This window comes from Ostrea edulis, chromosome 8 (assembly GCF_947568905.1).
Source record: "Ostrea edulis chromosome 8, xbOstEdul1.1, whole genome shotgun sequence".
Classification (NCBI taxonomy): Eukaryota; Metazoa; Mollusca; class Bivalvia; order Ostreida; family Ostreidae; genus Ostrea; species Ostrea edulis.
In genome coordinates, this window is record NC_079171.1 from 44,913,897 (window position 1) to 44,936,393 (window position 22,497).

The 22,497-nt window shown below is 35.4% G+C and overlaps 1 protein-coding gene across 1 annotated transcript; it reads right to left on the reverse strand.

Moving 5' to 3' along the window:
* Positions 1–7,104: 7,104 nt before the first annotated feature.
* On the reverse strand, positions 7,105–16,555 carry LOC125661334 (toll-like receptor 4). The gene is made up of 2 exons (XM_048893307.2): positions 16,429–16,555; positions 7,105–9,436 (listed from the first exon to the last, which is right to left on the reverse strand). Exon 2 carries the CDS (start codon positions 9,432–9,434, stop codon positions 7,149–7,151), a length of 2,286 nt encoding a protein of 761 aa, XP_048749264.2. The 5' UTR covers positions 9,435–9,436; positions 16,429–16,555; the 3' UTR covers positions 7,105–7,148.
* Positions 16,556–22,497: the final 5,942 nt, after the last annotated feature.

A 22,497-nucleotide genomic window follows, 5' to 3' on the forward strand; every position in this document is an offset into this window, starting at 1 on the left:
TCACAGTGACCTGGTTTTAATGTGCGACACACCTTCTACCCAAGATGTATCTACAGACAAAGTTTGATGATTCTAGGCCTTGTAGTATTTAAGTTACGGGTCGGACACGAAAAAGCTAACAGACGGACGGACAGACGGATATCTTCTTAATGAAAAGTCACAGTGACCTGGTTTTAATGTGCGACACACCTTCTACCCAAGATGTATCTACAGACGTTTGATGATTCTAGGCCTTGTAGTATTTAAGTTACGGGCCGGACACGAAAAAGCTAATAGACGGACGGACAGACGGATATCTTCTTAATGAAAAGTCACAGTGACCTGGTTTTAATGTGCGACACACCTTCTACCCAAGATGTATCTACAGACAAAGTTTGATGATTCTAGGCCTTGTAGTATTTAAGTTACGGGTCGGACACGAAAAAGCTAACAGACGGACGGACATGAACGCCATACCATAATACGCCCCGTCTTAAGACGGGCGTATAAAAAGTGCTACAATTTGAATTATAATTCAAGTCTGTTACATTTTATTCATTTTTTAAAACATGCTGTCACAATCGGTAGGAGAAGGAAGGGAGGATAGAAAATGGCAAAAGCCTGGAAAGGGGGAGGATACCTACAGGTGTTAGCTTAATATTTCTCATCATAAATTATGATGATTTTAAGATGCATATACATTGGTATGCAGTATATGAAACGGTGGATTGTGTGTATGACTTCCCGTTATCTTTGCAGTTTCCGCCTCCCTTGCTTCTGATTTTTACATAATGATGATCAATATCATTACACAAGACATGTCCGTGTTCCGTTCCGTTGTCTGCTCCCCGTTATAGCAACACCCCAAATTCATAGATTTGTCTCTAGACTTACTGCATATCAACATTAATTTCTAAATTCAAGTAATATCTTACCGAATTGTATTCATATAATATGTCGAATTTAACGGGGGTGCACCGGCGCACCCTAAAATTTAACCAGATGTGTTTGTGAAACACAAATGCCCCCGATAATGGCAAATTCCAAAGATGACCAAGGTCACAAGGGCAAATATCTATCTACCAGTAGAAAGATCTTGTCAAAAGAAATGCTCATGTATAATATGAAAGCTCTAATATTTACCATTTAGAAGTTATGACCAATGTAAAAAAAAATAAAAGTAAGGTAAATGTCAAGGTCAAAAGGTTTAATACCAACGGAAAGATTTTGTCACAAGGAACACTCATGTGAAATACCAAAGCTCTATCACTTATTGTTCAAAAGTTATTAGCAAGGTTAAAGTTTTCAAAAAGTATACCAGACTCCAAGGCCAAGGTCACAGGGTAAAAAATGTTGGTACCCATGGAAAGGTCTTGTCACAAGGAATACTCATGTGAAATATCAAAGTTGTATCACTTATTGTTCGAAGTTATTAGCAAGGTGAAAGTTTTCAAAAAGTAGGTCAAACTCCAAGATCAAGAGGTCAAAAATGTTGGTACCCACGGAAAGGTCTTGTCACAAGGAATACTCATGTGAAATATCAAAGCTCTATCACTTACTGTTCAAAAGTTATTAGCAAGGTTAAAGTTTTCAAAAAGTAGGTTATACTCCAAGGTCAAGGTCACATGGTCAAAAACATAGGTACCCATGGAAAGGTCTTGTCACATGGAACACTCATGTGAAATATCAAAGCTCTATCACTTACTGTTCAAAAGTTATTAGCAAGGTTAAAGTTTCAGACAGAATGACAGACAGGACAAAAACAATATGTCCCCCCCCCCCCCCCCCCCCCCCCCCCCGATCTTCGATTTCGGGGGCATAAAAATAAATGTTGGAGAAATAAATGACAAGATATTTTACTCTATTGGGAGAACTTCTACTTAAAAGAAAATCATCAAAATTTATGTCATGTTATTAATTTCAACGTATTAAAATTGACAGAAAGTAGTAAAAATGACTACATAACAGAGATATTTTATGCCATATACAATCTGTAAAATCCATGAGCTTCCGGATTCCCTGCCTTATGAAGTTGCCCCTCCCCCTCTAACCTCAGTGCCTTGCTTCACCACACATAATATGGCACTATATAATTTTTCCATAATTGAAAGTACTTACACCAAATCAGTTAAAGATAAAAATAAAATGTTACACGTCTCCCAGCTTTTCAACTTTCTCAGACACCAGCTTCTTCAAACAGTGTTTGATGCTAACTGATGGACCGCTTAAAGATGTATCAGTTAATTCAAAAGACTACACGTGTGTGATAACTTTCACATTGGCCCCGGGATGCTCGTCCATATTACAATATTTATTACAGTTAATGAGTTCGGTTATACAGTTTCGTTTTATCGAGTACCGCCGCGGTGACCAAGAGGTTAGAGCGTTCGCCCCGCATGCGGAAGGCCGGGGTTCTAATCCCGGCCGCGACAGACCTAAGTCGTTAAAACGGGTAGTGACAGTTCCATCGCCAAAAGCTCGGCATCAGGTGGGAATGTTACGGGTCCTCGGAGATGACCTTAAAAACGGATGCCCCGTGTCACAGTAGGTGTGGCACGCTAAAGAACCCTCACTGCTCAATGACCGTAAGTGCCGAACATAGGCTTAAATTGGAACCCCTTCACCGGTCTTGGTGACGTCTCGATATGAGTGAAAAATTCTCGAACGAGACGTTAAGCAAGATACAATCAATAGATAAATTTTGTTTCAAATCGTTTCGCACTTCACAGATGCCCATGTTTTCGTCTATGTTTACAATCCCTGTTCAATGTAAGAATTGAAAAAAATGTAATATATTCTCAAAGAATTTACATTATCACAAATCTCAGTTAACGTACATAAGTAAAGGATAGTATGGTACATTTAATTTGGTGTATCTTGAATTATTTGAACGAAGTGTGGTGATGAGTGTGAAGCACGAGTCTTCGCCCTTCGTCCAAATAAATCGGAATACACCGAAATAAATATTCCATGCTTAACTTGTATCATTACCAAATAGTATCTGTCGTGTGACCAGTGGTTATTGGGTGATTATGACCAGTGGTTATTGCGTGATTTTTAATTATACCAATGAGATCGCAGAGTATTTTTAATATGTTCATCGCGCACTATTTTTATTCAACGATGACCATGAGGATTTGATTTTATCACCAGCATGTTATGAATCACATGTTTCGTGAAATAATGATACATACAAGATGGATATATATTGACACGACCGCGGACCTAGATCTCGTGAATTTTAAATTGAACCTTACCAATTTAAAAAAGGAATTGCCAGATGGTGTTCTATAATTTATTTACACAGCACAGGTTAAAAGATATGCAAATAATGGTTACGCCCACTGTTTTATCTTCAGTTATTATGCAGGTTTTATAAAAGGAAAAACACTACACATTAATACATGCATAAAGCTATTTAAAAATACAAGAAGCCCAGGGGCCTTATAGGTCACCTGAGTATCATGTAACAACCTTCCAATGTTTGAATTAGGTTTGTGTTTAAATATAAGAATTTTACTTTTGGATGGAAGAAACATTGAATAGCTATGTGGTCATGAAGTACATGTGTCATTTTTATGTTCAATCAATAATCCTTTTTAAAAAAAATAGGTCTGAGACATCATAAAGAAAAGGGTTATTTACTCCTTAGATAAAACCAATATACATAATAATTTCATGTCTGTCAAGCAAAGGGTTCTTAAAGTATTGAGTAGTTGTATATATTCCTATTATTCAGTTTACCCTGGTCTTTGTGATTTTATTAGCTACAATGGTCATCTTCTCCGAAAGGAACCAGTGCATCAAGTCTGACCTATGTCGAGCAAAGGGTACTCAAGTTATTTTTAAGGGTGTAGATCTTTGCATTTTTAGTTCGATTTTTAACCTTTGATCTGATGACCGCAAAATCAACAGGGCCATTTACTCTACAAGGGAACCAGTGTATCAATTTTGATGTCTTTCAAGGAAATGGTTCTCAGGATATTGAATGGACAAGATTTGCCATTTTTTTTTCCAGCACATGCCCTTTGGGCAGGCATGTATACTAATTAGATTAGCTCAAACAAATACTTACATGCCCAGTAATTTATTAATTAATTTTATTAGTTGCCTTTTCCCACCAAAGGAAATCTATTTTTCCACATCTTTAGCTACAATACATCTTCTGTTCTCAATTTCATTACTAATCGTAAATGACAGAAAATAAAGTTCAAAACTACATTGCGTATGTCCTTCATCGAACTTTTCAGTGCATTTTAATTGTTACCAGTGTTATTTAATTGGCTATTTCATTATGGTACATCTGATGAATAAATTGATCGTTTGAATCAAAAGGAAAAGTACATCGCTAAAGGTTTAAGCCTCTAAATTTACATGCCGTTTGGGCTTGTACTTCAATATTTAAGTTACTTTAATATATCTTAATTTCATAAATACAATGAATTTTATCATACATAAATCATATGTCTCTGGTTTTAATTTTTGTAAGTACAGAAAGATTACAAACCCTTTGTCAATTGTGTACAAGTTCACTTTCACTACCCTATACAATATTTTATGTACTCAAAAGAAATAAGAAAAAGCCTTTTGTATCTGTTGACTTTGCATACGAGTTGAATTTTTTGTATATGAGTCGGGTTGTGTACGAATCCGTTTCTGTACAAAGTGATCGTAAATATCTTAGAGGTAATTCGAACTGAATATTAAAGTTCTTTCGACATATATAAAAACAGCATATCAAACACACAGTAAATATATTTTATTAGTACATATATTGCAGCTCGCAGGAGACAACGTTCGGAGATCTCAAACCAACATTCCTCCATCACATGATTTCGTCATTTTTATGCAAGTATGCTCAAAACGAATCTAATGATTACCCACAAAAATACGATGTAATCATGGAAACACGTGATATTCCATGCAATTTGAACTTAAAAATCGTAACACTCATACCCACCGTTCGTAATGAAAACCCTTAGACCTAAGAGAAAACGTAAATTGTACGTGAAAGCTCCTTGTTGAGTCTTTCTTCTCCAATAATGCGATCGATTGTGCGCATGCGCGACTGTTATGGTAGGCAACTAATGCACGAAGTGTATAGAAGGCAACTATATTCCCGGATTGATTAAAGTAAAAACCTTCCGCAATTAACTTAAAATATATATGTTTATATATATGCTCATCAGAACCATGCTATTAGTTTGTCTACTTAATACCCAGGGGCAGAGAAGAAGATTTTCAAAGAAATAAAATGCATTTTCACTACATAAGATCAATAGGGCCCCGCCCAAACACCAGAACCCCTAACCCTGGGGCCATGAATTTCAGAATTTCAGGAGAGTCATCCATGCTCATCATAACTATGCTATTAGTTTGGCTACCTAATATCCAGTAACATAGAAGAAGATTTTCAAAGAAATATTGCATTTTCACTATATAATCAATCAGCCCCGCCTTTGCACCAGAAGCCCTGACCCAGGGGCCATAAATTTCAGTTTTGAAAGAAGCATCCTTGATCATCATTATCATACTATTAGTTTGTCTACTTAATACCCAGCAGCAGAGGAGAAGATTTTCAAAGAAATAAAATGCATTTTCACTATATGATCAATAGGGCCCCACCCTAATACCAGAACCCCTGACCCAGGGGCCATGAATTTCACAATTTTGAAAGAGGCATCCTTGCTCATCATAACCATGCTATTGGTTTGTCTACTTAATACCCAACCACAGAGAAGAAGATTTTCAAATAAATAATGCATTTTCACTATATGACTTATAGAGCCCCACCCTAGCACCAGAACCCCTGATCCAGGGGCCATGAATTTCACAATTTTTAAAGAGGCATCCTTGCTCATCATTACCATGCCATTTGTTTGTCTACTTAATACCCAGAGACAGAGAAGAAGATTTTCAAAGAATTTCTACATTTTCACTATATGACCAATAGAGCCCCACCCTAACACACCAGAACCCCTGATCCAGGGGCCATGAATTTCACAATTTTTAAAGAAGCATCCTTGCTCATCATTACCATGCTATTAGTTTGTCTACTTAATACCCAGAGACAGAGAAGAAGATTTTCAAAGAATTTCTATATTTTCACTATATGACCAATAGAGCCCCACCCTAACACACCAGAACCCCTGATCCAGGGGCCATGAATTTCACAATTTTTAAAGAGGCATCCTTGCTCATCATTACCATGCTATTAGTTTGTCTACTTAATACCCAGAGACAGAGAAGGAGATTTTCAAAGAATTTCTACATTTTCACTATATGACCAATAGAGCCCCACCCTAACACAAGAACCCCTGCCCCAGGGGCTATGAATTTCACAATTTTGGTAGAGGGCTCAACGCTCATTATAATTATGCCCACAGTTTGGCTTCTTGATGTCCAGAAGTAAAGAATATTTTTTAAAATTACACTCATTTTGATGGTTTTTGCCCCACCCCTCAGGCCTCAGGGGGCAGGGACCACGAATTTCACAATTTTTGTTCCCCTCCACCCACAGATGCTATATGCCAAAATTGGTTGAAATTGGTTCAGGGGTTTCAGAGAAGAAACTGAAAATGTTCAAATGTTAACGCACGACGACGGACAAAAACAGATAGCAATAGGTCACCTGAATGATTCAGGTGACCTAAAATGCTAATGTATGTTACATGAATCTACACTTGGCCATATAACTCAAATGAAGGTACTAGTCTATAGCAACAAGAAATTGTGCTAAAATATCTACACCCGTAAATTGTGGTGGTGGGGGACTCGTTCACTATGAGCCTTGCTCTCAGTCCTCTGACAATAAGGGGTGATCAATCCTTGACACTTCAGACTTTTACTCAAGACATGATACTACACTGTCAGCTGTTTACGTTAAACTATACATACATTCACGATTTCAACACACTACAATGTAACCGGTCAACAGGGAATGTTTCCTCCTCCAAGACACCTCGCGTGTGTCCAGGTGTCCGTGTTTGTACTCTGTCGATTCGCACGTTTAATAGGAGGTATGAGACTTGATTATCGTTACTTTTTCACAACATGTACACTGTATACACTAGAATGAAAATGTCTGGTGAGTTTGAAAAAATGTTTTTCAAAGATTATCAACCCTATTGTTTTGACGTATATCTGTAAGATGTTAAAAGGCTTTACGATTACACATCATCTTTGGATTTTAATGTCTCTCCAAGTTTGGCTCTAAACGCTACAGCTTCTTCTTCCTTCTCTCCTTCCGGGTACTCTAAATATGATTTACTTTCAACAAGGTCCATCAAATGAAGAGGAAGATCTCTCATAACTCTGCTTTGTAATGCTATTAGAAACAGAACATTTTCACCGTTACGAGAATAAATCGCTTCCATTCGCGCCATGTTAAGTTCAAACATGCACCAGTATGATGTTAGGAAATGTGACGTCATAATACACACTGTTTGTCTGCTGTTGTGAATGGCGTTTGTAATGTTTTCAGCGATTCCTGTCCCGGGAATAAAATCTCTATGATGAATACACAATCGTAGATTATACTCCTTCTCAAGGATTTTAGCAAGCCTGATCACAAAGGTTCTATCAAGATCCGCGTATGAAATAAACGCGTGGTATCGGTATGAACCTTGACAATTGACGTCATCGATGTTGACACGACCTTGATATTTTTCTCTGGCGACATAGTACATGTAACGGAGCTTCCATCGATATCTATATATAATGCGACTTAGTAATAAAGTCGTTGAAATAATGATTAGTGACGTCATAACCACTATAACAAGTGTATATGAGGAACATTTCTTCTCCAAGCTCTGTAAAAGGATATCGATATCACTCATAGGGAAATTTGATGAATTTCCAAATGCGCAGGTATAATTCCTAAAGAACACAAATTTTAGTGTTTCTGAGTCTTGCATCCATTTCAGAAAATCTAAATTTTCACATGAACATTTCAAGTTGTTTCCAATTAAATTGACGTTCACTACTCTGCCACGAGATACCGTATCTAAAGCGTCTCTGGTAGATGATTTGAGACTGGACAGCTGATTGTAAGATAAATCAACCAAGGATAAATTTTTCATGTGATTAATTTGTACGTGAAACTCAGTCATGGAATTATAACTCAAATTCATGTATATGATGTTGTAATTATTTTGAAATATTTTCGCAGGAAGTCTAACGATTCTGTTAGAAGACAGATCGAGGGACGTCAGCTGATATTGTTCGGAAAAAAGTTCGCCATTGGTGTCTTTTTCAAACACCTGCCCAAGTGCATTGTTTGACAGATTTAACTTTCTAAGAGTCTTGAAAGATTTCAGGAAACACTTTCCAATGTAGCGGCAGAAGTTTCCAGAGAAATCAATGTATTGAACATTATCCATGCCTGTCATTGGGCCAATCAACTCGTATAGGATGTTTCTTTGTCCAAAAATGTGCGTTAAATTGCTTTGATGTCCGAAAGGAATGTAAGGTAGAGACATTTTATATAGATTATCATGAGCGTAAAACATTCGCAAATTTGGAGGCATGTAAACCGTGTAATTTTCTATCAACCTTCCAACATCGTCATTCCCAAGACGTAATCCGCTTAATGGAATGGTTTGATTGTGATGCTTAGTTCCTGAGACATGCGCAGCCAGTCTAAACATTGGAGGTTTCCGTGAATCGTCGCATTTTTGGAAAAAATCGCCATTCATGCTGACTTGGTGGAAAGATGATTGGAAGCTGACATTCAATATCTCCAGATTGTGCAAAACTGCGAACTGCATGATGTACAGTCCGAAGCTCAACACATTATCCGACAAATTAAGGATACGCAAAGATCTCGGTAGAGACGGGAGCACATTCAAATCCAAACTATTTATTCTGTTTGATGCTAAATTAAGTTCCACTAAATTAGTTTGGTTTAAATTAACGACATGGTCAGCAGTGAGTATGTGACTCACTCCATAAGTGCAATGAAGTTTTTCGAAATTCAGCATTTTGATCTTCTTGGAATTTTTCATGTCTATCGATATGTTGTATATCACGTCAATGGTGAGAACATCGTTCTTCGAAACGTCAAGATGTTCAAGTTTTGAATTCTTCTTGAACGTGCCTATGTGAACCTCGGATAGTTTGTTCTGTGAAACGCTTAAGTTTTTGAGTTGTCCATACCTGGACAGTGAAGTATGGTTTAAGTGCTGTAAATTGTTATGGGACATGTCCAAGTACATCAACGTGCTAGGAAGATTCTGGGGTATCTCCGAAAATTTATTCCTGGCAAAATTTATGGCGATGACATCATCAGGAAAAGTAGGTGACGTTTGGAGACCACGGTTGGAGCAGTCGGCGTAAACACTCTTTTTGTGTGAGGTACACGTGCAATTGCAGGGTTTGATTGATGGGCATCTATATTCTGTTCCCATAACAACGGCAATAAATATCGAGATTGGGATCCAACGCCCTGTTTCCATTTCTGAAATATAATTTCGTTATATGAATACATGTGTTTCAATAATGATGATGAGGAGGATAATGATGCATATGATGATGACGATCAGAAGAATGAAACATATATTATGAAGTTAAGAATATACTAATAAATTGCAAAAACATCTGATTTTGTTGATAGTCCCCATTTTCAAAGTAGTTCATTCGTTAAACATGGCATCGTAAACCTACATAGATAATATGGCTGACATGTGTTTAACAGATTGTCATAAAAACACAGAGAACTACATGACGTATATCTCACCGGTTGAGATATTGGACCACATCTGAACGGTGTTTTGTAAATTGCAGGAAAAGCAGTTCCAATTCCCTATAACGGTATAAGTGTATGGAAACTCGATTATTTATATAGATTGGTGCATAATTGTGTTTTATTCCTCTTCTTACCCCTGTAAGGCGCTTTAGAGTAATTCGTTTTATATTTAGCGCTATACAAAGGATGCGGTGAAACAGCTATTGGTCCGTGGTCAATAAAAGTAGTTCTATTGTACAAAAGTTAACCACCTATACATGGACGCCACAGACGGTGGTTAGTGAATAGTTTTAAGGTAACGTACTTTATACTCGCGGTTTTATCTGATAAAAGTCTTTTAAAAAGTTGATTTATTACAGTTAAAACTAATACATTATCAAAAAAATATATAGATCATCACACTTTTTAAGATGCGAAACATACATAAACAGAATCATATATCAATGTCAGAAAAGTACAATTTTCATTAAACAGCGTTTTCAAAATTTCATAAAACTGGTTATGACAATATAATAGTATTCATAACAATTTCATGATACTGTATCTTCACAAAAATAAACAAAATATGTGTGGAAAATAAAGGAAATTTATTGCATGATAGACTTGATAAAGAAATCAATAAGAATAGAGTTATTGCCCTTGGATTTAATATTTTGAAACATATAATTGATTATGTATGTATAACTTAGACTTTTGAAATAGTTTATGTATAACAATTTTTTTTACAATAACTATCGAAAAAACTCCATTAAAATGTATGTTTCTATCGCGCATAAATCTAAACAAATGATCGATTTGGCAAAATCTTATGACATTACTTGAGGGTGGAATATTACTTTAATAGTTCCCTTTGTTTTCTGCTATGAGGATTGTTGAAATATCACTTAATTTTTACAACCCATAACAAGCAGTTTTCGTCATGGTACTTCTTCATGAATAATGATAAACAACGTGGGCGGGTCTTTACACAAAAGACAACATTCACTTTAGAAATATGAATATATTTCGTGCTTTCCCCGTTTACAAATCACGTGACATTATTTAATTGTGTTAGAATCTTGATACTTTTTTTATTAAATGAAAGCTATGCATGAACTATATGCTGCATATGTGATTGATATTTTTTAATGCGTGTTATTTATTCGTTGGGATGAAAGGTGATGATACTGCTAATGCATGTACCTAAACATGTTATCAAAAGCACATTCGGTCATACATTTTTAAATACGTTATCAAAAGCACATTCGGTCATAGATACATGTACCGCCGCTGAAAGAATGAAATTAGAAATCAGTACAAATCGTATTGTTATTCAAATAGTTATATTCAACTAAATACGGAAATTATATGTAGACTTGTTAACCGTCAACATACGTTTTGTTCAAACCCTATATTATTTAAGAAATAAGGTATCATTTAAAAATATTTATCGGGATATAAATACGGGTTGGTCACGTGATCAAATTCCATAAAGCCCGAAGGGCTTTATGGAAAATTTGATCATGTACCAACCCGTATTTATATCCCGATAAATATTTTTAAATGATACCTTATTACTTATATTTACATTTTTGGTTGGTAACATTGCTGAATTGTGTTAACAACACGTTTCCATACATTTCAAATTGTTCACGTCCACAACGAAGCGTCATAGATGTTCAAAATGACGACAACACAAAACAAAGTTCTATAAAATGAAGAACTGTTTTAATTATTAAGACGCTAGAAAGCAAGTATATCAACATATACTTATACATTAACTCGGGAGTATATAATGGAAAACTCTTCCATATGTCTAATTTTAGGGAGTGGGGGGATTATGATTTAAACGAGGATGCGCAGTGTTACACTTAGAGTTGTGATGCGCTTTGACTTTTGAAAAGTGAAGACGTTGAAGACCGACTTTGAAAGATATTCTGTGGATATTGCGGAGTTAACAGAAGACTGAGATGGAGGAACATGAAGAACAGGGCGGCAGTCGTCAGGTGTAGGCAAATCTATTATAGACAGGACAGAGGACGCAGCTCAGATGAATCTCCGGAAAGAACTGAACATCGCAGAGAATGTGGAACTGCACGAAGGTAAGGGACGGTTTGGATTTGGATATGTAATTGTTGATGAGCTCACTGAACGCTTCTTTTGACTCGATAATTTTTTGTAATAGGTTTTTAACGACGCCTCGCTTCGATGTCCCGACATAAACTTGGAAACCGACATCAAGCACTATGGCTGCTGTGGCACGGAAGCAGTGTGGTGTGTAGGTTTTAATGCACTTTGACGACTTATCGGCCATACATCCTGTGAATGACCTTTTTGCTAAAGCCTAATGTCATCGTCTAGCAGTAGGTACAATTCCGCATCACCGATGACCAGGGTGAAGTTGTAGCAGACGAAATTTTAGACATACATTAGGCCTAGTAGGCTAGTAACTAAAGACATTGTTTACAGAAATGTTTTTATCAATTATTGATGAAAGTTCACTGCTTGGAATACAAATAAAACCGTAAATACATATTGTGATGTTGATTTCATCTATTGAAAGATTTCTGTAGTAAGTGAGAGCGATTGCTAGATGTGTATTGCCTTAGTAAAAGTAGTACCTGTTACCTACTTTTAACAAATGTTCATACGCACAGCCGTGACCTCTGTTGACCCCGTAGTAGATTTATCCAGAAATAAATACGTATTGCTCGTAATAGTGTTATGTAGGAGAAAACAGTTGCAAATGTAAATATATAGCGATGTTATTTCGGATTTCCAAAATTTCGGCTTGAGCATCACTGAAGACATGATTCGTCGAAATGCGCATCTGGTGCATCAAAGTTGGTACCGTACACGTTTTACATTATGACCCCTGGGTCGAGGCCTCTGCTGGTGGACTGTTAGTCCCCGAGGGTCTTTACAGCCCTGTAGTTAAGTACTTCGTTACTAGCTTGAAAATACGGATGCATACTTAATTGCTGTGTGATAAGATTCAGAAATTAATTTTAGATTTAAGGATTATCGTCCTCATGCATAGCTCTGATCCTTAGACAAATTTGGCTTCAGTTTTTCGCACTCTGGTTTTCCGGATTTCCAAAATTTCTGCTTGAGCATCACTCAAAAGACATGATTTGTCGAAATGCGCCTCTGGTGCATCAAAATTTGCACCGTATAAGTTTTAGATTAAAGGGGTCCGGCAGGCATTTGGTACATCGACTTCATGTGGTATAAGTAATGTAAAACCATCCTAGTCTGGTTGCTATGCAACTCCGTTATCATGGTAACACGTGGATGCCATTCAGGTAAGAAAACAGTCAATTTTTACATGAAAAATTACATTTGTATTTAACTATGCTTGATCTAGTTGTTTGACTTCTTATAAAATCATCACAAAATGATAATATATAGCATTTTTATTATTTAGTTTGATATCTAGTTTAAAGTTTGAATATTTCTATCATGTTCTCTTTCTGCCTGTAGAAGAGGGTTGTTTGATACATTTTGAAAAAGACTAATTTAGAGGCAAATTTGAATGATGAAAAAAAACTTAGATATAATAATGCTTGTTCCTCTTGTGTGTCCAGGTGTCCGTGTTTGTACTCTGTCGATTCGCACGTTTAATAGGAGGTATGAGACTTGATTATCGTTACTTTTTCACAACATGTACACTGTATACCCTAGGGAAATTTGATGAAAATGATGAAAAAAAACTTAGATATAATAATGCTTGTTCAACATACCATCATATAACAGTGAGACGTGCTTGGGAATCTACCTTCTAAGCTGTGTTTCCATAGAAACAAAATTATGCATTTCCTCATGATATGACAATAGAGGTCCATTTTTCAATGCAATTTAAAATACAATGCTTTTTGTAATCAAAGATTATAACCTTGATAACTGACTGCTACTGATGTTTGACTTTACATTTTAATACATAATATTGTTTGTCAGTGAAAGGAAAACAGTTTTTTCTTTTGATATTAGGAATCCATGAAAATTTAATTTTTATACAAAAGAAAGCACGTGATGTGTAAATACATGTACAGTATACCCGAAAGTATTTATGCTTTGGTTTATTATATTACAGGTAGAATAATTAACCAAAATGTCTACCTGTAATGTGTAAGGTGAAGATAACGAACAGTGATCAATCTCATAACTCCTACAAGCAATACAAAATAGATAGTTGGGCAAACACGGACCCCTGGACACACCAGAGGTGGGATCAGGTGCCTAGGAGGAGTAAGCATCCCCTGTTGACCGGTCACACCCGCCGTGAGCCCCATATCTAATACAGAAAGTAAATCATACTAGTACATTCCACTTTGCATATAATGTAAACAGTGAAAATATATGATTATTTGTTTAGAAAAATAGATTCCGAAACGTCAACTTATTTCTGACAATGATATCTACACGTGAATATAGCTAAATACAATTTATCAAACTTTAGTGTATTGGTACATAAATTACATATTCATGTATCGAATACACTCTGTTTAAAGTAGACGGCGTTGAAGGCGTGTTTATGTTCCTAAAACAGCGGGCAATACATCCCAATCACGTGATGTCGTCTTTTGTGTAGAGCGAGCTACTCCGGATAAGTCATCGAGTTCAAACAGGTTTCCACAATGGAGAGGCTTCTAGTGAAAAACTTTTCTTAAATATCGACGATATAGGATACATTTATCACCATACAAAATTTGAATTGATATAATACCATAGCCTAAATGATTTAACTGTGCCTACAATCGTCCATATATTTCCAGAACTTTAAAAGTATGGGCGGAGCCATATTCCTATGGAAATTGCAGTTGATAAGGAAATTCCAAGCTTAAACTCAGAGTTATACACAGTTTGTGTTGAATTTATGCGCTGTGTAAAATTTAAATCATATAAGGTCAAATGTTAATGTGTTGAATCATGTAAATTTTAACATGAAACAAGATTGATTGTATATTGTTTTCCGTCCCTCTCGAGAATATTTCACTCATATGGATACGTCACCATTGCCAGGGAAGGGCTGCAAAATTTAGGACAATGCTCGGCGTTTACGGCCTTTGAGCAGGGAGGGATCCTTATCGTGCCACACCTGCTGTGACACAGGACCTCGGTTTTTGCGGTCTCATCCGAAGGACCGCCCCATTTAGTCGCCTCTTACGACAAGCAAGGGCTACTGAGGACCTATTCTAATCCGGATCCCCACGGGATTCCCATAAAACAAGAAAATCTATTTTTATAAATATATTTGAGGCCATTTCATATTATCCTTTTATCATCATCATGATAGAAACACAAATTTTGTTGGAGTCTTATCAGTTAGTTATTGTAAAAAATATATTTTAAACAAAAACAATCTTAAGTTTTATATGAATTATGAATGACATGTTTCAAAATATTAATTCTAAGGGCAAATTCCCTTCCTTCTTCAAACACTTTCTATATTTTCATAAAGACAGTTTTACATTTATATATTATTCTGTTTATGAGTGTCTCGCGTATTAAATTGAAATGAATAAGCTGTCTATACTGTTATAAAAAAAGCACTATAACCTTTATATTTTATCTCATAATTTATTAGTTTTATTTGTATTAAATTGAAATGAATAAGCTATCTATACCTTTATCAGATAAAAATGCGAGTGCGAAGTTATCTTAACACATATTCCTGTACACAGAGGAATTTAGTGCTAGTATGAACAGACACTGTGTACACGAAATACAACAAATCCAACCTTTTCACGCGAATTAATCTTACGATGTCAATATTTAACCTCGTTTTTAAATTCCCATTCTTTAAAGTTTTTATAGATCCCCCCCCCCCCCCAATATTCGTTAGAAGTCGTCTCTGAAAATGAATTAGACTATGGTGATATTTACATGGACATGTAAATGTGCATCAATCAGATAACTATTTCTTCGAATTTAATTTGACACAAGAAATGTACGGTTTTCTCGTCTCCCCCCCCCCCCCCCCCCCCCCCCCCCATTTGTTTGATCGCCAATATAAAGCTGAGGGTTTTTTATGATTATCAAACCTCGAAAGTCTTTACGAGGATGACATCTACACGTAATTATATCAATTGCATACCCCCCAAATACCTGTGGACAAATACAGATACTGCAGTAGTAATGACCAGAAAGGGATACGGTACTAAAACCAATAAATTTGTACACGAATAAGAATAACAAAAAGAAAAATTAATCCGGGAAATTCGTCCTAGAATCATTAGCTTATCAGATAGTGAAATATTGCACAGGCGGATCCAGAAAAAGTTCTTATGAGATAGTGAAACATACACATAGGCGGATCCAAAAAAAGTTCTTATGAGATAGTGAAACATACACATAGGCGGATCCAGAAAAAGTTCTTATGAGATAGTGAAACACACACATAGGCAGATCCAGAAAATGTTCAAAGGGGTATTGCGACCAAAGTTTGTACATTTTCCTTCCATGTTAGGAGAATTAAGGACCTCCTAATACCATGAAAATAAATGATCGATTTGGTTTAATTTTTTTTAGACAGATAAAATGTTAAGAATATACATGTACTTTCATGTTGTTATATGCTAATAAAATAATATACTTTCAAAAAAATATCCATGTTTCACAAAATCATACAGAAAATTTTAAATGTGTTTGAAAATTACAGCAAGAAAGAACCTTACTCAACATTTATACGTTAGTAACCAATGAACAAAAATCAGAGCACTTACTTTCATCGATTATATGCTTTACTCAAAGCCTGAAATAAATTGTACCCGGACTACGCTCTAGTATTGGCACATGTCAAAATCTTTCTTCACCTACATGCTGGGAGTGCCTACCAGGATGTCCTTGGGGAATTGCCTTGTGTTATCGGGGGTTGGTTTTGGCAAGTACACCTGTAGCTGTTCGGGGGAAAACCATTTTTGCAACACGCAAGATTACAATCTAATCGAAAATCTTTACATTACAAAAATTCCCGTTCAGATAACAAATTATACTGTCCACGAATTGGCGGAAAAAGCATTCAATATTTCACTTGAACAATCTCATTTGTGGACTGCGTTTTGATAGGGCATTGACCCATATTTGCATTGATAAAACTACCCGAGTAATCCGTTTGCGAATCATCATATTTTCAGAGTGCTTTTTTTTCAGACGAGAATACGTTATTTGCAATATTCCCTCTATCCTCCCTCCAATATTTTGCGTAAATTCTATTCATTTCATAAATATGAACAAATTATCATGTCCTGGAGTGCAATATCTTTAGTTATAACTATTGATTTAAGCTCTGTCAAAGAAATGAGAATAAAAAAATCCGACAAAGTGGGTATTTATCTGTATGCTTAGTTACAATCTATCTATCTGTCTATCTATCTATCTATCTATCTATCTATCTATCTATCTATCTATCTATCTATCTATCTATCTAATAATAATATCCTTTATTTATACAGGATTGCACAATTAGTTGTATAAACTAGTTTACATTGTGGTCCTGTCTATAACATATATACATATCGAGAACAAAATATATATGTACGCTTAGTTACATATACCATGTACATATATTCATCTGTACGCTTAGTTACATATACCATGTACATATATTCATCTATACGCTTAGCTACACATAACATGTACATATATATATATATATATATATATATATATATATATATATATATATATATATATGTACGCTTAGTTACATATAACAGTACAATGTCATATATTCATTGGTACGCTTAGTTACATATCCCATGTGTATATATATAACTGTGACACTCTTGACAGCACTGATACAACTCGTCCGTTCATTTACCGTCAATGTATCTAATTAAGTGATTAATGTCGGAGTCACCTGTTTGTGATTAATGTCGGAGTCCCCTATTTGTGGTTAATGTCGGAGTCCCCTGTTTGTGATTAATGTCAGAGTCACCTGTTTTGACTTGACCTCGATGGCGCTTTGGAATGTCCATATCGTAAAACGGAAGGTGGAACCCCCGTGTAAACTCTTTTAACCCATGTTGAATTATCACCAGTCCCACACTTGGCACTAGTTATAAAATGAAAAGAATTAAGATATATTCGGTAACACTTTCTCTTGCATCACTTGTACATCGATACCCAATCTTATAAAGCGCCACGATAGGCATGTGTTATAGTACAGATAATCTCTGTACCTTAGAAACTGTTTAGTGTAATTCTAAATAAATACATTACATGTATATATGTTATATTGAATATGTATAATTGCGAATATTTGTCAGTTGGTTCCCCTATTTCAAACCTAGGTGGCGCAAGACTCGTTTACGTCCTTGTTGACTTCCGGTGTACATAAGATTTATATGAGAGTGTAAGGTTTTTGTTGTGCAAATAGGGAGAGGGGGTAGAATTCCCAAATTATGAAGCTTTTAAAAAATTCATTTGGTTCATTGTCATCAAATGTGACAGCGACAACGATCGTTTTAAGTTCCACTCAGCGTCGTGCGCTATAAACTTCAGTCTTCAGTTCAGTCCGACTTCACAGATATCAGATGACGACTTTGTTGCAGAAAATATTTACGGGGGTGGGGGGGGTAAACATTTGCTCTGTAGATCGTAATATTCTGCATGAATGTTTTATGCTGAAAGTTTATCTATATCCTTAGTGATACAGTAATTAATGATCTTATAATTATATGACTCTCACCCCCCCCCCCTTCTAGACTAGATCTATATAATCGAACAGGGGAAATTTGAGTCATCAATATATACAGTAAACGAAGTATGGTACAAAAATATATTTCAGATGTCATTTAAAAATTAATTTTAGAGTTAACCAAGGTCGTCAAAATATGAATGAACGCGATTGCTAACAGCACCCCCCCCCCCCTCCGCTGTCACTCGGTACGACGACGCGACTGTAATGGAGGGGTGGCTATAATCATACTGTAACTGTAAGGCAGTGAATATTCCTAGGTCTTGTTTTCGTTTTTGATGACTGGATTGTAAATTAATTTCAACAGTTTACTTTCATTGTTAATTTTGTTAGAATTCAAAAAGTGTTGTAAAATATTGTTTGAATTTCAGGGAAAACGAGTCTGGATTCTTCAATAGTCAATACGTATGAAATTAATCAAAATATGGATGAAATTGTCAAACTTTCATAACTTATCAAAGTTTGCATTATCATAGTTATGTTGTTATGTCATGTTGATCAACTGACCCACGGAAGTAGTCCAATACGTCAAAGAAATGAATACCAGTCCTAGCCTATTTTAACTGTTGACGCAAACCAGAAGAAAAGATTAAGATACTTCTGAATGTTTTAGAAATAAAATTTGAATCATATCTACTTTTATTAAAATTAAATGCAAATTCATAGCGCTAAAAATTTATCCAAGTGAAGTAAATACAAATTTCACTGTCATATATACAATGTTGTGTTTATATAAAAGGCCCAACATAGGCCTATTGTTCATTGTGGTTTTTTTTTTTTTTTTTAAATCATTGCATTACGTTTTTCAATATTCACTTGTAACTTCGATTTCAATCTGAAGTATGAACATTAAAATTGACCTTCAAATTGAAAAGTGTACTACATTTGTTAAGTGATGTATTTTAGTATTAAATCATTCATATCATGAACTGTCATGGTACATATAAACATGATAAATCCTTATACATGAAAGTAAACACAGGTCAAATTATATGTAGGCCTACATCAGTTTCCTGCAACACCATGGACAAACGTCATTTGGATACAACCATTCCTATACGCAGGATACAGTCGTGCTTTTCACGCAGAGTACAACCAACTCATAGTATATCAATCATAGTACATGTATATGGATGGAGACGTGAATTTAGAAGTTGAAAGAAAGCTTGAACTTCCGTCTTAAACTTGCAACCCAAATTGTAATATTCAATTAAATTGTAGAAACTCGAAATTTTGAATCATTATTGTACAGCTAGCAAATTTATTTTACCTGCCAATTTTTATGCTCTCGCTTGCCCTATGGACTAATAAAAAAGTTAATCGCAAGGACTGTTTACCTACCGTGACGTCATCACGTAAGTGATATACAAGTTAAAACACGCAAATAAACTGTTAAATGTTAAGTTAAGGGGTATGATATATGTACTCTGTATACATGTGCCTTCTCTATCGTGAATTGTATTTCATAAAGAGAAGTTGTACACATACATTCACTATTACTACACATTTTAACAGCTTAATAATAGAAATTTAGAGATATATGGATATATTTAATAATTTATATTCTTAATCCTCGATCGAGAGAGCATGTAAACTTAATCACGAAGTAGTTTATAATGGAAAACGTTCAATGTGTATTGAATTTCTTTATTTAATCGATGTGACAGAGAAAATTTGGTTGCAGCTGAAACTCTCAACAGTCAACGTGCTAAAATTCCTTCCCGCCGAGAGAGTCTTGCAATGCGTTTTCTAAGTTTGTCTCTATGCGCAGTGAGGTCCTACGAACCGTAATCCGCCATCGTTACTAAATATTCAACAACTTTCTAATCTAAACGTGTCCTTCCGACGCTCTGTTAAACTTGAGGTTAGAAACGCCTTGGACGTTAACAGATCGTGCGCCACCTGTAATCAAGGGCGAGTAATTTGAAGTTTTATTTGCCATTGCTAAGTTGACGAGATGATATATTTGTTAACTGTATTAGACACGTGCTATTTGAATAATTTTTTACAGACTTTTTCAATAAAACGGTGAGTTTGTTTCTTTTGCTTTTTCTTTGGAGTGGGTGGAGGGGGTGTAAGAAGTTTTCAAGAAATATGTTATATATATTAAGAGAAAGGTATTGTATCCCTCATTTCAGAATTCAGGATCGCCACACATATAATTTGAATATGAAAGAAATTAGAGACCATCAACACCTTCAATCTTACCTTGCTGTTTTTTGCCAATTTTTTCTGAAAGTCCACAAAATTTAAAATCTGTGTCCGACGTTTCGGCTAATCTTGTGCACTTAATAAAACATTATTAATTTGTCGCAAATATGTATTCATAAGAATATTTAACATGCCTTATTAATATACATGTTTTAAATATGAATATATGTGTAGTTTGTTCTAACGTGTGTGTCTACAAGCAACTGTGGTTGCCATTAAACTATTTCAAAGAAAGTCTCATGCTCATTTCAGACGTTACTGAGGTAAGGAATATCGTTGAGTATTAAAATGGAACACCCCTTTGGGATATTCAAATACCTCTTTTGAAAAAGAAGAAAACGTTATTTTTTGTCATTCAAAATCACGCTATGTAACATATACATTTAAAGTCCGAGTCAGCATGAAGAAACCCTAGAGTCCCGGATTGATCTTCAATGTGCAAGTGAGGGCGAATTGGTGTAGATATATTATTTAGAATTGCGAGGATTGATACATTATTAATAATTTTATCGATACCTGTTTTAAACCCTCGACACAATTAGCATGTGAAAAATGATTGGTAGTGTCTCCATAAATTCAATTTACTCAAATCCCAATCAATAAAATAAGTCAATGTCTTTCCTTCTGCATCCAAAGAATGCCCACCCCGCGCTTCCACGGCCTTGGAAACGTGTAATTTAATTATCTGCAAATACAGTCCATGTAATAGTATAGTATAGTTTTGCTTTATTTGCACCAAATGCTATTTGCATATCCCTGGTCTCAGGTATTTCAAACTTGAATGACAGAGGGGGCATTCATGTCACCTGACACATCTAGTTTAATATCAATTCAAATCTGGAAGGACTATATTTTGTGGCGAAAGGATTGTTTAATCAAAATCCAGTAGATATACATGACTTACCGTTCTTGTTTCATCTACATTGCAATGTATTGTCAATATCTATACACCTATACATGTATTGTTAATATTTATACACCTATACATGTATTGTCAATATCTATACACCTATACATGTATTGTCAATATTTATACACCTATACATGTATTTCAATTTTGTAATCAATACAACCTATCATTGGGTCAAATGCTGCCTGACGTGTTCCATGGTGATTGTTAGGCCGTTCTTGGCACACTGATTTTGACTGAATTCTGTCAAAGATTATGCCAGACGTTGGACTAAACATAAAAAAGAACTTGTTACATTGTCAGAATGGATTAAAAGTAAGATTAATATCAAAATCTCGCATTAGACACATCAAAACAAATGTACGTACCATTTATCATTCTGTGTGTAGTAAACCAGAAGTGATAAAAGAATGAGATAGGTTACATGAGGAATATGTTTTAGTTCAAGCTGACAAAGCTTGTAACAACATTGCCTTCGTAAGGCTCATTCTTACAACTGTATTTTAAACGAACTTGGCATTGATTCCACTTTTGGTAATCCTACTTATACCCCAAATGCCCTTTCAAAATATGAATTCGAACAGTCTATTGGAATTTTCATAGGCACGATTTGAGCTCCTTTGTTAGCTGACCTGTTTTTATATTCTTATCAAGCAGAATTTATTTAAAAACTTCAACGTGAGAAGAAAAATGTCTTGTTGTGGCCTCCATTTTAATATTTATATATATATCGACGACGTATTATATATTAAGAATAATAATTTTCATTCATATGTCAATTCGATTATCCCTGTGATGCCGAAAAAAAAGACATAACAGAGTCGTCCACTTCTGCTTCATACTTAGATATTTTATTGAAAGTAGATATTAACGACCAGCTAACAACTCAACTTTATGACAAACGGGATGATTTCACTTTCTCCATCATCAACTTCCCAAATTCAAATATCACCTGCATATGGTCTTTACATC

Coding starts and splice junctions, on each gene's coding strand:
- LOC125661334 (XM_048893307.2), bottom strand. CDS start 9,434: ATGGAAACAGGGCGTTGGATCCCAATCTCGATATTTATTGCCGTTGTT.